At 39.1% G+C, this 25154-nt stretch overlaps 1 protein-coding gene and 1 long non-coding RNA gene across 3 annotated transcripts; both read right to left on the reverse strand.

Annotated features, from left to right (window-relative positions):
• Nucleotides 1-6573: 6573 nt before the first annotated feature.
• Nucleotides 6574-7516, reverse strand: LOC139197387 (uncharacterized). The gene is made up of 2 exons (XR_011582760.1): nt 7445-7516; nt 6574-6771 (listed from the first exon to the last, which is right to left on the reverse strand). It is a non-coding gene; the product is annotated as an uncharacterized lncRNA (long non-coding RNA).
• Nucleotides 7517-12725: 5209 nt separating this feature from the next.
• On the reverse strand, nt 12726-24912 carry LOC103427106 (polygalacturonate 4-alpha-galacturonosyltransferase-like). 2 transcript variants are annotated; one of them, XM_070824703.1, is made up of 12 exons: nt 24648-24912; nt 24383-24538; nt 24079-24179; nt 16417-16451; nt 16255-16314; nt 16006-16134; nt 15825-15888; nt 15701-15744; nt 15161-15495; nt 14686-15043; nt 13582-14169; nt 12726-13405 (listed from the first exon to the last, which is right to left on the reverse strand). In XM_070824703.1, exons 6-12 carry the CDS (start codon nt 16099-16101, stop codon nt 13130-13132), a joined length of 1761 nt encoding a protein of 586 aa, XP_070680804.1. In that variant the 5' UTR covers nt 16102-16134; nt 16255-16314; nt 16417-16451; nt 24079-24179; nt 24383-24538; nt 24648-24912; the 3' UTR covers nt 12726-13129. The 2 variants fall into 2 exon arrangements, with proteins under 2 accessions (XP_070680804.1, XP_028954296.1); XM_029098463.2 differs by lacking the exon at nt 24079-24179 and having other exon boundaries at nt 24648-24860.
• Between the last annotated feature and the right edge of the window lie 242 nt (nt 24913-25154).

The raw sequence follows: 25154 nt of genomic DNA on the forward strand, positions 1-25154 counted from the left end.
TGCCCGTTTGGTACATTTGCATATCGTCGCATGCCTTTTGGTTTATGTAACGCACCTGCTACATTTCAAAGATGCATGATGAGTATATTTTCTGATTATGTAGAGAAGATAATTGAAGTGTTTATGGATGATTTTAGCGTCTTTGGTGATTCATTTGATAGTTGCTTACATAATCTAAGTGTGATCCTAAAACGTTGTGTTGAAACTAACCTTGTGCTTAATTGGGAAAAGTGTCATTTTATGGTTAAACAAGGTATCGTTTTAGGTCATATAATCTCTGAAAAGGGTATTGAGGTTGATAAGTCGAAAATAGATCTTGTACGTCACTTACCCTCTCCGACTTCGGTTAGAGAGGTTCGTTCGTTTCTTGGTCATGCAGGATTCTATCGTAGGTTTATCAAAGATTTCTCGAAGATAGCACAACCTCTTTGCCGACTCCTACAAAAAGAAGTGGCTTTTGAATTCACCAAGGAGTGCACTGCATCATTCAACCAACTCAAGGAGTTGTTGACCACGGCACCCATCATTGTTCCACCGGATTGGCGTCTACCTTTTGAGCTCATGTGTGATGCGTCCGACTATGCTCTAGGAGCTGTTTTAGGACAAAGAAAGGACAAGAGGCCGCATGTCATTTACTACGCCTCACGGACGTTGAACGATGCACAATTGAACTACTCCACTACGGAAAAAGAACTCCTTGCCGTTGTTTTTGCTTTAGATAAATTTCGATCATATCTAATTGGAACTAAAGTAATTGTTTTCACTGATCATGCAGCTCTGAAGTACTTGCTCACCAAAAAGGAGGCCAAGCCACGGCTTATTCGATGGATATTGTTACTTCAAGAGTTCGACATAGAGATTCGGGACAAGAAGGGAAGTGAAAACGTGGTGGCTGACCACCTAAGCCGAATGGTGCATAATGAGGAGCCTTTGCCGATTTTGGAGACATTCCCCGATGAACAATTGCTGTCCATTAAGGTTAGTGCGCCTTGGTATGCCGATATTGTTAATTTTTTGGTGTCAAAACGTATTCCAAGTGAGTTCACTAGGCACCAACGTGATAAACTTAGGCATGATGCACGGTTTTATGTGTGGGATGATCCGTACTTATGGAAATTTTGCCCCGATCAGATTATACGTCGTTGTGTGCACGATTCTGAATGTCATTCAATTTTGAGTTTTTGTCACACATATGCATGTGGAGGGCACTTTGGTACACAACGCACAGCCCTTAAGGTGTTACAATGTGGATTTTATTGGCCGAGTATTTTTAAAGATGCTAAAACTTTTTGCTTAACATGTGATAAATGCCAACGAATGGGTGGTATTAGTGCAAAGGACCAAATGCCGCAGGTTTCTATCCTAAATGTTGAAATTTTTGATGTTTGGGGTATTGATTTTATGGGTCCTTTTCCTTCTTCGTATGGCTTTACATATATTTTGCTTGCGGTTGATTATGTGTCAAAGTGGGTGGAAGCCAAGGCCACCCGGACTAATGATTCTAAGGTGGTTGCAGATTTTATTAGAACTAACATTTTTGCAAGGTTCGGAATGCCACGAGTGATCATTAGTGACGGAGGGTCACACTTTTGCAATCGGACTATTGAAGCGTTATTGAGGAAATACAGTGTCACCCATAAGGTTTCTACACCTTACCATCCTCAATCTAATGGGCAAGCCGAGGTTTCTAACCGTGAGATCAAGCAAATCCTAGAGAAGACCGTGGGGCCAACAAGGAAGGATTGGAGCTTACGGTTAGATGATGCACTTTGGGCGTATCGTACGGCGTACAAAACCCCCATTGGGATGTCCCCCTTCCGACTTGTCTATGGCAAGGCGTGCCATCTTCCTGTTGAATTGGAGCACAAAGCACTTTGGGCCATTAAGAAGTTTAACATGAACCTCGAGGAAGCAGGAAGTCAAAGGAGATTGCAATTGAATGAGCTTGATGAGATACGGCTTGAGGCGTACGATAATGCAAGCATTTACAAGCAAAAGACCAAAGCTTTCCATGACAACATGATCCGTGGGAAATCATTCTCAATTGGGCAGAAAGTGCTATTGTTCAATTCCCGTTTACGGTTGTTTCCCGGTAAGTTACGTTCTAAGTGGATTGGACCGTTTGTTATTACTAACATATCTTCTTATGGTGCCATCCAGATTCAAAGTCTCAAAACAGGTCATGAATTCCAAGTGAACGGACACCGTTTGAAGCCATATTATGAGAACTTTGTTGAACAAACCGTGGATGATATTTCTTTGGGTGCCGTGGGCACAAATGGAGAATGAATGGGTTTTTCGTCCGGCTGTACGACGTAAAAGAAAGCGCTACTTGGGAGGCAACCCATGCAATTCAACAAAGGAAGCCCAAGGAATCACTCCAATTCCAGATTTGCGTTCCTAAACCCTTCTCTTTGTTGTTTATTTTGAATCTGCCTATTTAGTTGTTTTACTTGCTGTTTTATGTTTCTTTTTGGTTAGTGTGATTTTATGCTTGAAACATTGAGGACAATGTTTGATTTAAGTGTGGGGGGGTAACTAAGTGTTTTAGATGCAAATTCGTGGGATTTTATCACCCTAAACTTGAAGACTTGTTCCTTGCTGTTTTTAAGTGTTTTTGAGAAGTTTTGAGGTGTTTTAGGGTGTTTTGAAGTAAAAATCCGAAAATTACATAAAAATTTGAAAAATTTGTTTTAAAAACCCAAAAAGAGTTGTTTTTGTGTGTTTGTTTGTGTCTTAGGGTACCTTCCAACACAATGATGAGGATTCGGTTTGTAATTACATGACTGTTAAAGAGAGTGATTAACATGGATGAAAGTTTGATTTACTCTTTGTTATGCTTAGTTGTGGTTATAACTTATGAATTCACATGCAATCATAAAAGAAAAAAATCAGTTTTTGTAACATGTTTGAAGGAAGGAACTTAAACTAACGCTACAACCTTGTGAGACTTGAGCCTAACGTTTATTTGGAGAGTGAAAATCTGTGCATTCTTTGTTTTCTAAGTCGTTGCATGATCTCATTATTCTTTGCTTGGTTGCTACTTAGAAGGCGTTTCATCATTTAGTTCCAAATGCTAGAACTCATGCCCATTTCATTCAAAGCATGTTATTGATTTGCATAACACATATTCAAGATGAAGTTGTGTAGTTACCACCACCCTAGCCAAAAAGCCATGAATCCCCTATGTCATTATGTTTTGTAGGTTTTTAACCCCATTGAGCCTTGTTAGCCTTCGTTAATTGTTAACCCATGTTCTCCTCACCTAGCCTAGATTAGGACCATCCATACCTTGTTCTTAAAGCATAGTAAAGCATGATTCAAATTGAATTCCCTTTTGATTTATGTTGGCAGAAAATAAGTGTGGGGGAAGTGTTTTTCATGAGGAAGTGTGTGCCATAGGCACGGCAAAGAAAAGAAAAGAAAAAAAAATTGTGGAAAAAGAAAAAAAAAATGAAGAAAAGTTGAGAAAAAGAGTTCCAAAGTATTGTTTGTTGAAGTAAGGGTCCAAAACAATGAATTCGGCCCTAAGGAGTTGTTTAAATCTTTCCCTTGTGTTGTAAAGTTAATTTCTGCACTCTAAGTGAATTCTAAGTCTCAATTTCATTGCTTTGCTTACTATTGCTTGAAGAACGTTTGTTTTCCTTATCCTTTCCTTGTTAACCAACACCCCAAGCCCCATTACAACCCTTAACTTCTATCTTGAATGTTATGTGTTTCAATTTGTGGAGTTTGAATTTGGTATGAGCATATGGTGTCACTGGTTCTCGCATCTAAGTAGTAGCATTCCATTCATGAGATCATATCTAAACATGCTTCTTAACTCTAGAAATTGCGTTCTTTGTGATACATATATGTGAGCATTCGTTTCATTTCTACATCAATCTTCTCACATATGACTAGTGTAGGGTGTGGAGTTAGAAAATCTGAGTGAAAATAGAGTGTATATCTTGTAAGGAATTGAGGGAATTCTCTAAGGCATGTTACTACATTCAAAGCATTGTTTTGATTGATTACTTGTGAATTAGTAAGTGGTGGCTTTAATTAAGTATGTGCTTGTGTAAAGATGACTCAAATTTGTGGGGATAACAATCTTTAACATGTCATGTGCATTGGAAATCCCTGAGGCAATTGTTGGAAGGTTTAGGTTTTGTTTTGGTTAGTTTGTTTCATTTTGTTTTCTTTCTTTTGTTTGTTTTGCTCGAGGACTAGCAAAAGCTAAGTGTGGGGGAATTTGATAGGAGCATATTTATGCGCCTTAGTTAGCTAGTTCTTATGCATCTTTGTTATGTTTTCTTCGTTAAAGTAGTCTTTTAAGCTACTTTCTTGTGTTTTCAGGTTTAGCGGACGTATTACATGAAATGATGCAGTTTGGAGCTTTTGGAGCAGAAAGTGAGCTTGAAGTAAAAAGGACATGCTTGGAACGCAAGGTTGGGATGAAATTGAAGAGTTGAAGATTTGAGGTTTCCTACTTGAAGTAGGAAAGCTAAGCCTAAAAGTTTCCATTTTGGGTTGATCTTTCCTAAATCGGAATTGGCAACCAAAGTTTCTAAAGTTGGAAGTTTCTATTCTTGGAGGTTTCCATTTTCGTGAGTTTCTATTCTCGGTTTTGGGCTTTTGGATGACCCATCCTTAACTCTTGGACCTATGCCGTACCTAAACCCTAACCCTAGCCCATTGTTTCAGCCGCACCTAGGCCTTGTTCACATGCAAAAATCTGATTGGAAATCCCTAAGCCTATGCCGCACCTTTCCATCCAAAAAGCCCTATTTTACAAACCTTAACCCTAGCCCATTGTTCTAATCTGAATTGCTAGGGTTTTTAAGTGCCTATATATATATATTTCTACACCCTAGCCGCACATCTTCTCTCCCTCTCCATATTCAGAAATTCGTCAAAACCCTATTCCCTACTTTGCCGCAGCCTTCATCCATTCCAGCCACCATCCTCCACCTTTAGACACCATTCCGCACCCCCATACCATCCTAATTCCCTTCCTACATCAAAAATCACATCCAAAAACCCCCAAAACCATCTCTGCCGCAGCAAGGAGAAGAAGAAAGAGGAGCTTTCTGTGCAGATTTCAAAGTGGACTTCTTTGGCATTTTAGGTGTAATCTTTCTTATGTCTTCGATGTTTCAATTCAATAAACTTTGTGTTGTGAGTATGAGGAACTAAACCCCCTTAGTTGGGGGGTGATTCGAAACCATGTACATGCTTGCAATTTGATTCGATTACATTCAGTTGTTATTTCATGAGTTATGGATTCAATTCGTTCATCTATTTGATTGATAACTTATTTGTGTATGTTGATTGAGAGTGCACGCTTAATTTTCATGCATGAATATGATGCTAGATTATGAGGGAGTTTCACCTAATAGTTACAATCTTATAATCACAAGTAGTGAAGATCGCTTGAAACGATCGCGTTGAATGAATTCTTAGCATAAGTTTCATGCAATTCATAGTAACAAATGCTTCGTCAATGCTTATGTTTTTCATAGAACGTAATGATTCTTGCTTGTATCTCTATTATGCAATTCATGTAGGGAACTTGTAGGGAATGTTTTGAGTTGTCGTATGCAATCATCCAACTTGATAAATTCTGGAAAAACTGAGGGTTAATTAGTGCAATTCACGGTTAACGTGGGGCGTTGAGTATTCATAGTTTATCGGAAGAACAACTGAAAATCGTTTTGTTTGCAAGTGTGACATGTGTGGAGAAGAACCTCCTAACTAGCCTTTTATCCATCCTTTTCACCAAAAATCGTTTTTACAATCTGTGTTAATTAAAGTTTCTGTTTTGTTTTCAATTTCTGTCCAAAACTATTCCCCCTTTATTTTGAAGTCTTAGATTAGTTAGAAAGTGTTTTGATTTGTGTTTCTAGGTGTTTTGATTCAAGTTTTCAACCAATTTCGTCCAGATTAGTGTAAGTGCTCAAAACTGCCCAGAAAGTGGTTTTTAGGCAGTTTTGAGCCTTCTAGTTGCTGTTTTAAGTTTTAGGTTTGTTTAAGTGTTTTAACTTTTAGTTTTGCATTCTTTGAGTCTAGTTTAGTGTTTTTAACTTTGTTTTTGAGTGTTTAAGTCAGTTTCCAAGCGTTTAGCAATCCCTCCTAATCCCCGGTCTAGAACGATCCCTACTTACATCTTTACTACAATTTGACAAAAAGAGGGTTTAATTTGTGTGCTTAATATATTTCGCGCCAATTCAATTCAACCCCCAAACTTATTCTGATGCCTCCACCAATGCTTGGGCTTTGTTTCTGGGTTCTAGGGAAGTGTTTTGGTGGTGGTGATCGAGGGTAAGTGTTTCAGAAATGAGTGAATTTTCGACGAAGGGTCATCGAACCCGTGGGTGGTTCTTCCTGAAACCCGTGATGAAACTTCATCAATTAAGGCTATAATTGGATGTTGGGACACTATGGTGATGTTCAGGGATGATGAGAGGTCGAAGATGACACACCCCGACCTGGAAAGGTCGAAGCATGCTGGCCGTCACCGTGAGGTGACGTAACCAAAAGGGTAAGTGATGCAAAAAGTGAATAAAATTAAAACTAATTAGGATTAAACAGTGAAAGAGTGCGCAATTCGTGGGTTGAACCCACTGCAATTATTGAGAGCGTAATAGACAGTGAGACTACGAAAGAGTAGTCAAGGCAACCAAAGTACACTTATTACATAGTAGTGATAAGTTCATACGTCTAAACAGAAGGAAATGTCAGAACTGCCGTGATTCCTCGAGTGCCACAGAGAGTACAGCTATCTAGGTCCTGGAGGGGCGAAAAACAAAGTTGAGTGGGTCAATAAAACAATGCTTATAAGAAAACCTTTATCTTTGAATATACTAACCCCTCGCCGTAAAACAAGTATAGTTTCCTCAAAACATACTACATAAGTATGAAAATCCAATATATCAGCCATATAACCAGAAATATGCCAAGTAAATGATGTATCATATGCCACAATAATAATCATGTGATAATCAATATAACTAAGTGCTTATCCATCTAAGCTGACACACAAGTTCGAACAGATGGTTTCTGACACGAATAGGACTGGGTGTAATCAATATGCCCTAGTACTACGATCACATGAAACTGGTGCAAAAGCACATCACATACAAGTCGGATCGCCTAATGCAATCTACCCGACAAGACTGGCACCTAAACTTGGATCCAAGGTGAGCGAACGGTGCGAATGTGAACATACACGTGAAGGACTGGCCCTAGCCCTGGGGCGAGTACTAACACCGGGTGCAGCAAGATGAGCATGTACACAAGCACGTACGAATACCATGACAGTAATATCACAACCATATAACAGCATTGATCACATTTCATATCACAATATCGAATACTTGGCAATATAAGCGTAAAAGTGAAGTAAATACGCATTTATGGAAACTATAATATGTATAGGTATAAAAACAAACTGCCCACTCACAAGTACGTCGCTGGGTCGTAGCCCCCGAGTCTAGCTTGGCCTCGAAAATCCTCGGAATAAGTTTCCCCTATATGTGAAGTAACTAAATAACATTAATTAAAGCACATAACGGAAACCTAAATAAAACACCCATAGTTTGCTCAAACCTAGGGTATAAATATATGAAATTGATCTACTCGACGACACGAACGCGTACGTACCAACCACGCGCCATTCGAAGGCCGGACGCGCCCCACGCGCCGCCCAAAGTGGCGGTCCACGCGCACCCACGCGCCCCCGCGAGTACACTGTACTCGCCTTCTTCGCGAAAATCTGCAGTTTTACAGATTTTTGGGTCAACTTCCAGAGCCCATAACGAGCTCGATTCTCAACCAAATTCACTTCTACAAAAGCAATTAAAGCTAGGAATGTGATCTACCGATCCAAATTTACATAAAGTTCGAATATAGTCCGTGTTGATCAGAAATTTGGTCTGAAAGTGGTCAAACGACCACGGTTGAAATTTTCCAGAAAACTAAAATTTTCTTCCCAACTTCCAGAGTTGATTTCTAACTCGTTATTTAACCAAACTCAGTGATTCAAAAGCCATTTTGAAGTTAGGAATGTAGAGAACAAGTTTGTACCTAGAAGAAGTCCAGTTGTGGTCGAGGTTGACCAGAAAAATGGTTTGAAAATGACTAAATGGCCACGGTTCTTGTACGAAAAACTTCGGGTTCTCCTTCTTCTCAAGTTTATGGGTAAAACCACACGTTCAAAACACAAACAAAGGATCAATAACAATCTATAGAAGTGAAATGAAGGTTCTAAGGGTTTCTTAAGGCTTACCTTAGCCATGCATGGCTTGAAAACCGTAGTATCGAACTCGCCGAGTCGGACCTTCTGAGTTGGACGTTAAACTCGGTCAACACGCGAACCAGGGGTATGGTCGTGATCTTGGGACTGAGATGAGCATGATGATGTAGTTTGTTTGTTCGATCTACAAGCTTTGGAGCTTGCTCATGGAGTTGCAGAGGAAGAAGAAGAAAAATGTGGCGTGGGAGAGGGAGAAGAGGGAGAGAGTGAGGTTTTTGAAATTTGCTTTGCTTTTTCTGATAGAGGGGGACAGAATATAAGGAAAAGATGGGATAGGATGGCTGAAAGTGGAGTGATGCAAAGAGTGCACGGGATGAGTTTAAAAGGAATCCAACGGATAGATTTCTATATTTCCTACAGTAAAAAGAAATCGAAATCTATCCGAAGTAGATATTTTTACACTTTAAAATCTACGTCTACTCGTACTAGCGTGTACAATTTAAATGCGATAGCGAGAAATAAAATGGAAAGCGATAAGAATAAGTCCACGTCACTTGCCAGTAAGGCATAGTCGTCAAAACACATACTCGGGGAGAAATTACATAGGAAAATTAGGGATGGGTCATCACAGAAGAAAGCCGGAATTTGGATGGAAAACCGACGGAAACCCCTAGGGAAACCGGGTCACCGCACGGGTCAAGGGAAAATCGGGCCCGTTCCTCTCCTTTTCCTCCTCCCTCCTTTCTCTCCTTCCCCCTTCTCTGGTTGGTCACATACTCCTCTCTCATTTCCCTATTCGTTCACCCTTTCTTCATCTTCTTCCTGATTGGGCAGTAGCCCTTCTCTCTTTCTTTTTCCTTTTTTCCTTCATCTTCTTCCTCTTCCTCTTTAAAATAATTAATTAATAAATAATATCAACATTATAAAATATATAAAAATATAATTAGTGACTGAAACAAAAGTACTTCTCAAGTTTACAGTTCCGTAATGTTGAGTACTTCAGGAAAACGCTAAATGATTAATTCATACACCTCGCTATACGTTGATCAACGAAAGTCAATACCCCCGCTTCTAAGGTTATTTTTGTAAAATCATGCTTTTAAAATTAATAGAAATGTAAAATTTGGGACGGGTTGTCACATTGTATTAATTGGTATATTCTATATAAGTTAAAAAAAATTCAGTTTTATTACATTTATTTATTTTTATTATGAGAGTTTCTTATTATCATTAATAGGATAAATTTTACTTAACATGTTGTCCAAAATTAAAATCAACTAGTATAGTATTAGTATAGGCAATAAGACATCCCTACAAGTATGAAAAATGTGAAAGAATATATAAACACTCGTGATTCATCATTCCTCCACAAGTAGACAATGGTTACACTTACATTATAGTTTAGATTAAAACCCTCCAAACCGTCATGAATAGTGTTTTTTATTTCATTGTAAAAGTAATAAAATTAATAATAATTATTGTAGAAGTGTAAGAAATGTAAAAAAATATATATATACAATCACTTGTAGTGTCAACTTCGAAATCCGACACTATAATACATAAACCTTAAATTTGTATTTAACCGTTGATTGTCGTTTAGGCTTTATTTTTTATATTGAATTTCATTTTTAAAATTTTCTTTTTTGAAAACATGATCTTCTGGAAGATGAACAGTTTGGATCTTTGATATCACATCCTGATATTTATGGTTAATTGAAATATGAGTCGATGTTATATAGCTTGTAGAGACTTTATAAACACCAAGCAATATTTTCACTTTAGGAAAGAGAGCTATATTTGTATGATTTATCAATCTCAAACTAGACTTGTCCAAAAATAAATAAATAAATCTAAAACTAGAGTTGTTTTCAAAGAAATCCTTGACTAGGTTAAAAACTAACTCCTTAACTATTTCCCAACAGCCTTTGTAAAAACTAGCATGTAGCCCATCAGGACCAGGAGCTTTCAAAGCTCCAATACTATTAAAAACATGCCAAACTTCCTCACCAGTCACTTGCTTAAGTAACATAGTATTAAGTCCCTCATTTATACAAGGTTGGATTATATCACAAGGGCAGCCATCTCATCTTGACAAGGAGCTAGGGTTAGCACGGGAGAAACGCAGTTTAAAATCTTGCACAAAAACCTATTCAAGACCCTCCCCACAATACCACCACAAACCATTCCCATCCCTAGCCTTAACAATTTCATTTCTCTTCCTTCTTATTGTAGTACTAGTTCGAAAAAAAAGCTTTGTATTTTTATCCACCAAATGTAACCAATTAGCTCTAGCTTTTTGAGCCGACGTCACTTCCTCATCTCTTAAAACCTGAGACAACTCATCTCTAATCTTTATTTCCTCTTGAAGATATACATTATTGTTTACCGTAGTCCTTTTCTTTAACTCGCTAAGCTCGTTTAACAAATTATTTTTGCGCTCTTTAATATGCCAAAGGTTGATTTGTTCCAACCCATGACCAAATACTTAAAGTTCCAAGAAGACTTCACATAATCTTTAAAATTTGGATGTAGAAGCCACATTGCTCCTAACTTAAAGGAAACAGTACCCTTACTCTTCTTTAAGCCATCAGAAGCCAAAAAAAAGGGCTATGGGCTGACCAAAAAATTGGGTAGTTGTGTAAGCAGTAATCCGAATGATCATATAGCCACCAACAGTTTGCTACAACTCTATCAAGTCTTTCATAAATCAATTTACTATCAGTGTCTGTTTGAATGTTTGAACGTTTGAACTTATCTTAAAAATCCATTAGTTAGCAACAAGGTTCTAAAAGACACTAGGCGCTAGTCGGGCGATGGACTAGGGACAGTGCCTAGGCGGCCAAGTGGGGGGGTCTAGGCGGATTTAGATAAATTTATTATATATTGTATAAATAAGTGTCAGCTTATACTTAAACACACCTAATTGCACTAGGATACATTAATTGCAAAATAGAATGGCATATAGATTATAAAGTATTAGACCTTAATACAAAATGAAAGTTATCTACTTTTTATCGAATTGAGAGTCACGGGTTAGGTGGGCGCCTAAGCAGGTCTAGGTGCCCTTTCTTAATTTTTCAAATCCCTAGGGATTAATCGGGGCGGTCGCCCGCCTAGCGCCTAGGCAGTGGTTAGCAGTGAGGTTCTTACAATTCTCCAACACATCTTGGGGAAGTACATAAATCACATGATTCATCAAATTGATCTTGCATTTGCTGTGGAAAATCTACTCAAAAAATTGATCTGAAATCTAAATCAATCCGAGCATGTGCCAAGCAATACAATATCTTCCACTACCATAATTCATAGGCCTACTTCATACCCATTTGCAATTGTATATCTTCCACATACTTGTTTAGCTTAAAGATTTTAGAATCCTAAAGGTTTTAGGTTCGACTCGCTCATAAATGGCAAATTCAATATCAAATTATTATCATTGAGTCATTTTGTGGCTTGACGGAACCTTCTACCCCCAATATCGTTTTATTAGGAAAGAAAGAGAAAAAGAAAATATTTTAAACTCCAAAGCAGATGACCAATGACAGCTTATCCGTGTTTAGGAATGCAATCCAATCGTCTATCAGAACATGAATACAGTGCTGAGTGAGAAAGCTCCAACTATTGAGATGTTAAAACTCGTTGTACTAAATAGTAACATTAATGATATTCAAACTTTCTCACAGGCAAGTTTAGTACAACTTGATGCCCAATGCCACATTTTTTTTCATTAGTGTTATAATAAAGGAATTAACTTGGCTCCTCAATGGATGAGAAGTTTCTCCTCAATTCACTATGTGGTCGATTTAAGAAACTTCATACTTATGATCGGAACCGTTCATATTATAAATCACTTTGTAAAGATCATCCCTGCAAAATCAATAAATACTAGATTGTATAGTCATCGAATTGTATAAAAGCAGATGGACGAATTCGGTAAAAACATTACGGACCATCTATCTATTTTCATTATCTTGGCTTAGCCCTAGTAATGAAATTCCAACTTTCCTTAGCCACCTGGCGATCAATGAATGCATGATCACTTACTTTTGATTTGATATCAAGGGTGTAGACTAAAAATTTGTATTTTGAATGTTTTAATCTCAACTCTTAACCATATCACTAACATTTTCTCTTATGCAAGTGATAATAATAAACGGAAGAGTCGAACCTAGAACCTTATGTACCAGAATAGATGTTCTTAATCACGTCAGCTATAAGTTCAGCCAACTTTTCTTTTCAAACGAGATAGCTACTGCAGAATCATATACAGCGTAATACAAAGGGATAGCCCAGATAGCCCAACACACATGAAAGAAACGGTCACTAACATCCTCCCAAATACTCTTTTGTTGAAGATGCAAAGCAAATTACAAGGCAAGATACGGTTTTCAACCAATTTTCCTCAACAAGTTACATGTCCGGAATTTCTAAAACACCAAAATTGTGAAGTAAAACAAACGAATAGCCATCAGAGCATTTCTCACATGCATTGCATCAAGAAAGAGGGCATCTAAGCATAATATATCATGTCCCTTGCACATTACACTACCTACGCGAGAATGTTGTTCAAAGAATACAGCATCTTAGAAATTTAATTCTAATCACGTCCCGACATCTTAGCTCTGAAGCAAATAAGGTGTTTAGTTATACAGGTCATCACGGTAAATAATTTGTTGCTACCCTTGTCACAATGGGTGAGCAATGATGGAACAAAATTGAACGAATTACAAAGAAGAATAAACAATGTGGATTATGGTAACAAGAAAATAGCGAATACCTCTGCCCAACGAACCATACATAACCTAAGTGGCTTGTCAGATGAAGATACCAAGGAACAAGAGAGAGATTGAGAGAACCTTTCCAGTTTTTACATAAATCCCCATTTTATCAGGTTCATTCACTTAGCTTGCAGCTGCGAAGATAGGGATGATCAAACTTAATGTACTTGGTCCAGTATCCTCGATACTTAGTCATCGCCAACTCCAGCCATGGTTTCATGTTGCCATTATAATGCACAACAGCTGCGTTGTCAATCTCAACTCGATCAAGACTTGGGTTGTAACCTAAACCAAGTACATGCCATGACTTCTGTAGTGGATGTGTCAGCCCATAAAATGTAATTAGCCCCGGAGGTAATGTTCCAAGTTTCCAAAGTGTCCTGTCTTCATTCTAAGACCCAAAAAAAAAAAAAAAAAGGAAAACAATTATATCAGATGGCAATATTCATAGGAAGGAAAAAAGCCAGTGCCAAGAGTGATGGCCTTGTGGCTGAGCTCATACACAATTCTATGCAAAAGAACAGAACATACAGCAGCAATGAAATACGTAAGATTCCTGACACTCACCATGTTCTGCCACTTGTGATAGATACCAGTAATATCTTTCTTCTTCCACTCCTTAAGATCAAACATGTTCATCCCATATGCCCATCCACATGCGTTTGGATCAAAGTTTCTTGCAATATGAGGATTTGAGAAATTTAGGTACTTGTCAAACCGGTGGAAGCTCTCACCACAGGTTTCTACTGCACCATTTACTTTTCCGTGTAGATCAACTGCCCACAATCCAGTTAAGTCTTTCTGGACAACAATGTCATCATCAAGAAACAAGATCTTATCCAACTTGGGATAAACCTGTGGAAGATAGAACCTCAAATGATTAAGCATCGAGAGATACTTCGGGTTCCTGTACTTCAGATTAGAAGCACCAGATGAGAGAGTGGTAGTATGGTCGGCCTTGAAATAATAGTTTTTCATTGCAGCAGACTCAAGCTGGCGCAGAACCGGGCAGTACGATGAGTTTAGCCACTTAAACTCGTCAACATTTTCAACATGAATAGTGGCTTTTCCAGGAGGATTCAATAAAAACCACATGTTCATGGCTCCAAAGTTAAGCTTATCGGTAACAAGATGGAATACGTGTTTTGACGGATCCTAAAATCACCAAGAAACACACATTAGTTAAACAAGAAACTTGCATCTGACTTCAGTAACAGACATTACGAAGGACTACAGATGGGATATATGTCAAATAGGATACGGTCAACTTTTGAATATTGTTATTTATTTTTTTTGTTTGTTAACTAACATTCAACTTCCTATGAATGAGGTACCTGAAAGAGGCAGTCCAGTTAGAAAAGATAAACATAGCAAGCTTATGATCAAACATCTTCTAATCACTTCATCTGATTGCCACACCTAGAATATTAAAGAAGCAGGGTATACGGATAATAATTAGTGTTTGTACCTTAAGAAAACCAGGTGATGAGATCTTTTATTATTAAGCCTCATATACCAGAAATGGCACCTCATAGAAGTTGAGATGCCTTGGACTTTGACATTCATCAACAGAGTCACCTTGGCGTTTGTGACAGTTTTTCAGTTCCTTTGGAAACAGACACAAAGATACGCACAATGAAACTACCAGCATAGAATAACAGTTCAGCTCACCTTGGCATTTATGACGGTAGAGTTGACGACGACTGATGCAGCCAAGACGTTGTCCGAGAAGAGAGCATAATGATAAAGATTTGGATTTTCCAAGTTCTCACTTCTAGGGAACTTTCTCTTCTCAAGGGGGAGGAGGTAATAATCTATGGTTAGGCGCATAGATAAGCAGTGGATTCCATTTGGGATGGTCTTGGCAGCTAACTGACTAAGAAATGTGCTCTGCTTTTTCAAGCTCCGAACTTGTTCATCTGCAGTCTGAAGCATTGCTCTCAGCTTCCCAGTGACCAGGTTGCAATCATACAGTTGCTCTCTTGCTTTTGAAAGAACTTGGCCCATAGCTTTTATTTTCTCCGGTGCACTACAAGCAATTCAGGTGTGGAATAAGTAACTGTCATAATTACCAGTACAGATCAAAGGAAGAGGTGGTAATATTTACTATGTGCTCACAAACATTACATGTCCATAATCACATTACCTTTGAGATAAATCCGCATCAGCAGTTGCCTCTCCCACTGCACGCTGGGATTCTTTGAGTCGAGTTTGTAGTTGTTGGAACAGATCAAGCTTGTTCTTCATCTTTGCAATACTCAAGTAGACCCTTGCCATTATGATTTGGTCCCGTATCAAGCGCACCGTTGAATCAGAGTTCTCGTTCTCATTTTCTTTCCTCCAAATACTGTATTTTCCTAGAACTGCAGAATCAACTGATTTGGACCGCTCAATGGCTGCAGTTTCAAGCCTTACAACTGATTCGTCATCCCATTGTATCAACTCATTTGCACGCTTTTCACGTCTCTTCTCTCTTAGTTGCTGCAGAAGTGTTTATAAAAGAAAATATTAGAACCTCAAAAAAAATGATAAACAGTTACAGAACTAATAAAACTTAAGTAGACAGAACCATGATTTAAGTTTATTTCATTTTGATTCTATTAGTTGGAAAAAGTGAAATAAACAATTAAAGTCAAGAAACATATGACCGTGGCAAAAATATAGCACAATGAAGTATGATCATTACCCTTCTGGCTAGTTTTGCAGGATCAAGTGGTTGAGCGTGATCATCTGCAAACAATACAAAGTCAAAAAAGCAAGTAGAAATGTATTACAGACAAAAGAAAGTACTACTAGAAAGTTATTACCACCTGAAGAATCATCCACTTTAACCCTAGGTGTCTCTTGTCTGGCATCTACAGCAGTCAAATTTATCTTCACAGACAAATCAAAACACAAAGAATCAGCAGCAACAAACAATTATAACTTTGCAGCAGAGAACAAAAGATATCAAGAATGAAAAAATTCAAGAAGCATACAAGGCATACTGACCTGAGAATCTGTAACAACTGAATTATTTGCTCCAATGACCTTCCATGAAGCCGACAAATTGTTTTTCCTAAAGAAATCAAGGCTCAAAGGCCCCATGTCATTCGTGCTGGCTGAAATTACATCAATGACCTGATATGTTGATCCAATCAGTGTGCTTGTTAGCAACAAAAGTCAACATAACAGAAAAACCGCTGCCACTTATAGGAATTACATGTGGATAACTCATAGATTCATTAAAGTTGCACTTGCCTCTTTTGAGAAAAGAGATTTCACATGTTGCAGTGCCAGCCCTTGTCTCCAATCCAGATTCTGCACCAGCTTTTTGTTCTCAAAACGTATTTTGTTTTCCAAAACAAACTATTATACACTACGTAAGATATCCAGCTGAATTGATGGAAGTATGAAAAATACCTTTTCACCAGGACTAGATGAGATGTCACTATGATCTGCAAAATTTGCAATAAAAAACAGTTATACTACAGCTGGTAAACACAAGTGTTTCGTACCCATAATAAAGTCAGAAAGTAACGAACAAAGCTGGGCCATAAAAAGCAGCAATTGGCAAAATCATTTTTTCTTTTAGGGTTTGACATTAGTAAAAGTTTCAAGATTCGAACAGGAATTGAAGTAAACAAGATATCAACAGACGTCTTTTCCATAGGATTTTTATTGGATCATAAGCCCCTGTGGGTTGATCAATAAGGTATAAAATAACCAAGTTCACGCAAACTCTGATAAAGTACTTCATATCAATCAACAACACAACAACAACAACAACAAAGCCTTTTCCCACTAAGTGGGGTCGGCTATGTGAATCCTAGAACGCCATTGCGCTCGGTTTTGTGTCATGTCCTCCGTTAGATCCAAGTACTCTTAAGTCTTTTCTTAGGGTCTCTTCCAAAGTTTTTCTACGTCTTCCTCTACCCCTTCAACCCTGAACCTCTGTCCCGTAGTCACATCTTCGAACTGGAGCGTCAGTAGGCCTTCTTTGCACATGTCCAACCTACTCATTCCTAATCTTATCCTTTCTCGTGAGCCCACACCTCCAACGAAGCATCCTCATCTCCGCTACACCCATTTTGTGTACATGTTGATGCTTCACCGCCCAACATTCTGTGCCATACAGCATCGCCGACCTTATTGCCGTCCTATAAAATTTTCCCTTGAGCTTCAGTGACATACGACGATCACACAACACGCTGGATGCACTCTTCCACTTCATCCATCCCACTTGTATTCCATTGTCTTTGATCGGCTTAGGCGAGGACCTTTAGATTCCAACACTTCTCTCCAAAGGTTAAGCTTCGCATTTACCCCTTCCTAAGTTTCATCTATCAACCCTATATCGTCTGCGTAAAGCATACACCAAGAAATAACATCTTGAATATGTCCTGTTAACTCATCCATTACCAATGCAAAAAGGTAAGGACTTAAGGATTGTTGATGTACAAAATCAGTGAGGACTTTGGTAAAACAGAAAGTATTAAGTTTGTGACCTTCGCTAAATTGCTCCGGTCATTAGTGTGGATAAGTATGTAAAAGGATAGAGATAGGAGAGCAAACACAAGATGTACGTGGTTCACCCGATTGGCTACGTCCACAGAGTAAAGGAGTTCTCATTAATTGTGAAGGGTTTACACAAGTACATAGGTTCAAGCTCTCCTTTAGTGGGTACAAGTGAATGATTTAGTACAAATGGTATTAGGAAATATTTTGGGAGAATGATCTACTTTTATTGAAGAGAATTTCTAGCCTTGTTCTGACATTAACACGTGTCGTGTTGTGATTGGCTTCCAATGTTGACACGTGTCGCGCTATGATTGGCTTCTGATGTCGACACGTGTCGCTCTGTAATTGGCCTCCTGGTTGGAGGGGAAGCTCCTCGGTTGGGGACTTGCAAGATCCAAGCAATTGAGTAATCACGAAACTTCTAAGTACCGAAGTGTGGTATCGTCTTCACTTGCCTTATCTGTCTCACAGGTAGATTTGGCATCTTCTCTGGAAATACTCTTCCTCCGTCTAAGGGTGGTATCTTTAACTAGTGGAGATGCACAAGGTAATGTATCAATTTCACTTGAAGCTTACTTGTAGTTTCAAGCTTGGTCAAGCGTGATACAAACCATGTAGTAGGAGTCCCCCAAGTCGCCGAGCTAGGGGATCTGCTGAAAGAGGTGACAAACAAGGTAAGCAATCAGAGCTCCAAGCAATCAGTCCCAGATCAAAAGTTTGATTTCGAGTTCTGACTGATTGTTCTCATTCTCCTTATCTTGCAGATAGCATGAAGGATAAAGAGAAGAAAATGAGAAGAGATGATATGAGATACTTTTGCTTTTGAAGAAGTAACTTTCCATAGGCTTATTCTTGAACTAGGTTGGAGGATTTTCTGGTTACCTCCAGAGTATAAGGCTGACTGAAGAATTTGAGGGTCAAAACAAGTCCATCAAATCTAGAGTACGTTCGACCCTGCTGATATGGGATACTTTTGCTGTTGACAAAGTAGTGGAAGTATCGGCACGTGTTCTGTTACGCTTGTCTCCACATGCTTCCTTGTATCCTTCTCACTTGCCCTATCTGTTCCTCAGGCAGATGTGGTATCTTCTCTGGAAGCATAAGACGTTGAAGATGAGTACTCGAGAGCAATGCCAGGTAAGTAATCAGGTAAGGGGTTCCTGACTGGAAGCTTGATTCCAAGTGCTGACTGATTGCTCTTTCTCCTTGCCTTGCAGGTAAGAACAAGGCCAAAGGAAAAGACAAGAAAAAAGCATGATATGGGATACTCTTGCTTTTAACCCTGATGATATGAGATATTCTTGCTCTGGTGTAGCTTGTTTGCAAAGGTATTATCAGGGGAAAAAAAAGCTGAGTATTTCGAGAGGCTTCGTTGGGAATGCCCTTTCAGATATGAGGAAGGGTTGAGCATTTTTGCAGATCTGCCTGTCCGTTGAGGATGGAGGTCGACATATATAGGAGTCTCCCTAACAACAAGTAGTAATGCTATTCCTTTACCCTTCTTGGTCATAGCACTGTAGTGGGAACTGCCAACTTCACGTGTTTTAACTCTGTCAGAGCACTTTCAAAAAGTGGTCTGTGGTATCTAGAAAGTTGATGTTGCGCGTGAAGATTACAGACAAGCTTTATCCAAGGAGATCTGGCTCTCGAAGTTGAGAAAGCGATGTCTCTTCAGTTTTCGAACAAGCGATCCTGTCGGGGATCTGGCTCTCGAGATTCGGAGAACGGTGCCTCTTTGATTTTTGAGAAAGCAATCTTGCTGGGAGTCTAGCTCTTGAAATTCGAAGAGCGGTGTCTCTTCGATTTTTGAGAAAGTAATCCTGTTGGGAGTCTGGCTCTCGAGATTCGGAGGGCGATGCCTCTTCGATTTTGGAGCAAGCAATGTTGTTAGCAGTGTTTTCTCGAATGTGAGTAAAGGTTGGGCATTTTTGCTAGTCTACCTTGCCACGAAGCACAGAGGTTGACACACAGGGATTTTCCAATTATCCAGCAGTGGTGCTGTTCCTTTACCCTTGTGGGTAATAATATGGTAGCTAAACCTTCAAAATTTATGTGTCTAAACTTTGTTAGTGTTGTTTCTTTGCTATTCTTTTACCCTTCTTGGTCATAGCGATGTAGTGGAAGCTGCAAGCTTCACGTGCCTAAACTTTGTCAGAGATCTTTGGCAAAGTTATCTGTGGTACCCATGAGCTGATGTTGCGTGTGGAAAGTGGATGATTGAACAGTAAGATTCACGTGCTTTCTACTTCACCAGAAATCTTCAACAGATTGCCCGTAATTTCTGCAAAGCTGAGTGTGCATGTGACAGGTGCTGACAAGGCTTAGAAAGCAGATGCCTCTTCGATTTCTGAGATCGGCCCTCGTGGTCTCTGAGCAGCCCAGCTTTTGAGAAAGCAAGCGCCTCTTCGATTTTTGAGATTGGCCCTCGTGGTTTTTGAGCAGCCCAGCTTTTGAGAAAGAAAACGCCTCTTCGATCTTTGAGATCGGCTCTCGTGGTCTCTGAGCAGCCCAACATTTGAGAAAGCAAACGCCTCTTCGATTTCTGAGCAGGCGCCTCTTCAATTTCTAAAGCTCAGTCGAGTGCAGATTTTTATAGAGGCTGGCATTAAGTTCCAAAGCACACTTGAATCTCCACCAGTAGAAGCTCCCTTCTTGCACTTCTAAGATCTTGATTTGTCCGACCTCTTCTCTCTTCAGCACCTTTGAAAATGTCTGGCCCTTCCGACTGTCGTTTTGACTTGAACCTTGGTGAAGAGGCAGCCGCTCCTTCTCCAGACAACATATGGCGCCCATCCTTCTTATCCCCTACTGGTCCTCTTACCGTTGGGGATTCCATGATGAAGAATGATATGACCGCTGCGGTGGTGGCCAGGAACATTCTCTCCCAAAGATAACAGACTTCTTTCCAAACGGTCTGATGAGTTGGTTGTTAAGGATTCTCTGGCTCTCAGTGTTCAATGTGCAGGTTCTGTGTCGAATATGGCCCAACGCCTATTTGCTCGAACCCGCCAAGTTGAATCATTGGCGACTGAAGTGATGAGTCTCAAGCAGGAGATTAGAGGGCTCGAGCATGAGAATGAACAGTTGCACAGGCTCGCACGACTATGCTACAAACATGAAGAGGAAGCTTGACCAGGTGAAGGAATTTGATGGTCATATTTTACTTGATCATCAGAGGTTTGTGGGCTTGTTCCAAAGGCATTTATTGCCTTCGTCTTCTGGGGCTGTACCGCGTAATGAAGCTCCAAATGATCAGCCTCCGATGCCTCTTCCTTCTAGGGTTCTGTCCAGTACTGAGGCTCCGAGTGATCACCCTCCGGTGCCTTCTCTTTCTGTGGCTCTACCGACTGTTGAGACTTCTCCTAAGCAACCTTTATGAAGGCTCCCTCTTGTTTGTTTATTTTGACTCATGTATATGTACATATTGTAACTTATCGGAGATATCAATAAATAAGTTTTGCTTCATTTCAACGTATTGTGTTAAATACACCAAAGCCTTTACTTCATTTCAACGTATTATGTTAAATACATCAAAGCCTTTTTCACTAAATTCTTTGAATTTTTCTTTTGTTGAAGCTTGTATGTTGAAGCTTTGTGAGTGAAGCATATAGGTTGAGGTAGTATTCCCTTAATTTGAGGAAAACTTCTCGGTTGGAGACTTGAAAAATCCAAGTCACTGAGTGGGATCGGCTATATGAATCTTAGAACGCCATTGTGCTCGGTCCTGTGTCATGTCTTCCGTTAGATCCAAGTACTCTAAGTCTTTTCTTAGAGTCTCTTCCAAAGTTTTCCTAGGTCTTCCTCTACCCCTTCGGCCCTAAACCTCTATCCCGTATTCGCATCTTCTAACCGGAGCGTCAGTAGGCCTTCTTTGCACATGTCCAAACCACCATAACCAATTTTCTCTCAGCTTTCCTACAATTTCGGCTACTCCTACTTTCCCTCGGATATCCTCATTCCTAATCTTATCCTTTCTCATGTGCCCACACATCCAACGAAGCATCCTCATCTCCGTTACACCCATTTTGTGTACGTGTTGATGCTTCACCGCCCAACATTCTGTGCGCAGCATCGCCAGCCTTATTGTCATCCTATAAAATTTTCCCTTGAGCTTCAATGGCATACGGCGGTCACACAACACGCCGGATGCACTCTTCCACTTCATCCATCCAGCTTGTATTCTATGGTTGAGATCTCCATCTAATTCTCCATTCTTTTGCAAGATAGATCCTAGGTAGCTAAAGCAGTTGCTCTTTGGTATTTCCTGATCTCCAATCCTCACCCCTAGCTCATTTTGGCCTCCATTTGCACTGAACTTGCACTCCATATATTGTCTTTGATCAGCTTAGGCGAAGACCTTTAGATTCCAACATTTCTCTCCAAAGGTTAAGCTTCACATTTACCCCTTCCTGAGTTTCATCTATCAATACTATATCGTCTGCGAAAAGCATACACCAAGGAATATCATCTTGAATATGTCCTGTTAACTCATCCATTACCAACGCAAAAAGATAAGGGCTTAAGGATGAGCCTTGATGTAATCCTACTTATATGGGGAAGCTTTTGGTTTGTCCTTCATGAGTTCTTACAGCAGTCTTTGCTCCTTCATACATATCCTTTATAGCTTGGATATAGGCTACTCGTACTCCTTTCTTCTCCAAAATCCTCCAGAGAATGTCTCTTGGGACCCTATTATACGCTTTTTCCAAATCTATAAAAACCATGTGTAAATCCTTTTTCCCCTCTCTATATCTTTCCATCAATCTTTGTAAGAGATAGATTGCCTCCATGATTGAGCGCCCTGGCATGAACCCGAATTGGTTGTCCGAAACCCGTGTCTCTTGCCTCAATCTATGCTCAATGACTCTCTCCCAGAGCTTCATTGTATGACTCATTAGCTTAATACCCCTATAGTTCATACAATTTTGTACGTCGCCCTTATTCTTGTAGATAGGCACCAAAGTGCTATTTCGCCACTCATTTGGCATCTTCTTCGTTTTTAAAATCCTATTGAAAAGGTCAGTGAGCCATGCTATACCTGTCTCTCCCAAGACTTTCCACACTTCGATCGATATATCATCTAGGCCCACTGCTTTTCTATGCTTCATCTTCTTCAAAGCTACAACCACTTCTTCCTTCCTGATTCGACGATAAAAGGAATAGTTTTTACACTCTTCTAAGTTACTCAACTCCCCTAAAGAAGTACTCCTTTCATGTCCTTCATTGAAAAGATTATGAAAATAACCTCTCAATCTATCTTTGACCGCGTTCTCTGTAGCAAGAACCTTTCCATCCTCATCCTTGATGCACCTCACTTGGTTTAGGTCCCTTGTCTTCTTTTCCCTTGCTCTAGCAAGTTTATACATATCCAACTCTCCTTCTTTGGTATTACTTCATATCAATCGATTGAAGAATTTAGAAAACAAATATATCTGAGGCAATGATGGGAAGCATCACAAAACATGAGCAATGTGTTGTAAGACTTGTGACAGAGAGGGATATATAGCTCTCTTCTTAGACACTCGTATAGGTTATAAGATTCATAAGTAATTTTCAAGATTTATGTCCTCTGACTTCTTGTCAGTCTATTTATCAAGAGACAATAACTTCAAAAGACAGCCCAGTGGCACTTCTTCCATTTTACCACTTTGAAAAAAACCTTCACAATTAACAGAATATTATTTTCATCAAGACGTAGTCTTAACAAACTAATTACTTCACAAACTGAACCGTATGAGCAACAAAAGATAAAATCTTTCATTGTCTACTTTTTTCTGAGAAAAATAAACATATTCTTGTCTATATAGGGCATCTGTTCGCTATTTCTTCTATGCATGTAACAGTAGCACATAAAGTCTCAAAATGCTATTTCGTTTTCCAATATCCAAGAACAAACAGTCTATAATACAAAATGAAATTAGGAAGAGGCTTTTTTTTTTTTTTTTTTTTCTGTCAAGGGAAGAGGTTTTGTTAAAGTTGCATAAATACCAAACAAGCCATATGAATATTAAGCATTCTTTCATCACGCTTCCAAGTATGTGACTCAACTATGTTAGCCTCTTGTAAAGCTAAAGAGAAAGTATATTAGTCTGCCAGTCAGCGTAAAACAGACATGGTAAAGTTATCATTTGCTGAACTGAAAATGGTATGCATCACACAATGCTCATCTTCTTTATTACATAATATGCGGTAGACCCTTACAATGCATTTTGAATCCAGATGTCAGCATCATGAAGAAGAAAAAACTCAGCAATTCTTTGAATAGTCAGCTAGACAGGTATACAGCCCAGTATACAGTACAAGGTGTGACCATAACTGTTGTATAAAAATTGTATATTTTCATTTTTCATTGAAGGATGATACTAATAACCACAATGATTATAAATCCTAATCAAGTTAAATCTATCACCGTAATATGCTTAAAGCTTGGAGGCCAAGGTAACAACACAAAGGTAAATTCCAAGTTTTCAAAGCACAAGGAGCAACATGAAGCATTAGATTCAACAACAAAAATACTTGAAATGTCTGAAACAAATGCAGCATTCTTCTGGACCCAAAAAGTACCAGCATCGCAACACGAACACTTGAAAAGTGAAGCAACAATCTTGTTTTTCAAAGCGGAAATTGCCCCAATATGGCATCGATTTAGCTGTTTTCTGATTTTTCTGAAGCAACGAAAACAGCAATTGCAAGCAAGAGAGGTAAATTATACTAAATTGGAAAGCCGAAAAGGATCTAATTGAGAACTAAATTCTAATGCAAACCTAAACTTCAATTGCACAGAATTAGTTACATACCCATACATATAATATATATACACACACATACATTTTTCAACAGAAATGGAAATAATAAATTAAGCACTGACCGGAGATGTGGAGGCCACGGCCGACGAAGAAAATCAAGGGGACAAGAAGCGCAAAGAAAATAAGAATCGCAAGAGGGAATCGAGATCCAGAGGCTCGGTTCCTGTGGGCGCCCGCATTCGATAGCCCCCGCTTCGACGCCATTGCCGATCAATCACCTAAAGTTGATCAAACCAACAGAAAAAGTCAGACTTCCAGAATCCATAGATACAGAGAGAGAGAGAGAGAGAGAGAGAGAGAGAGAGAGGGGGGGGGGAGGGGATTTACAGAGGGGATCTTGCTGAATTGGAGACGATATGAACCGAAGCTAGAGCCGAAAGCGAGGGAAAGAATCGGAATCCATGGATGGGGAAGGAGTGATCTGCAAAACACAGCGATTTTTTATTTTTTTTCATTTATTTATTTTTTTAATTTATAGTTTTGGTTTTTTGGGAGTGTTTTGCTGTTTCTCAACATTTTCTTTGCCTCAATTACTCAGATGCTTTATTTTGTTTAATAATGGAATTGAAGTACGTAGGACCATCGCTATCGCTAGCTGTAATTGTGACTTCAAGAAGAAAAAATAAAATAAAAATAAGAAATCACAACTACACCCATTTTTATCTTTAAACAGTTTTGTTAATTTTTAATCATCAAATTAAATGGAATCAAACAAAACACAAAACAATATTAAATAATATATAAAAGTATTGTCATAAAATCTCCACCCAAGGCCGCTCTCAAATTTGAATTCAGATTAGCCACAAGAAAATTAGTCCTCGCACCTAAACCCGT

The sequence above is a fragment of the Malus domestica genome, chromosome 07 (genome assembly GCF_042453785.1).
Source record: "Malus domestica chromosome 07, GDT2T_hap1".
Classification (NCBI taxonomy): Eukaryota; Viridiplantae; Streptophyta; class Magnoliopsida; order Rosales; family Rosaceae; genus Malus; species Malus domestica.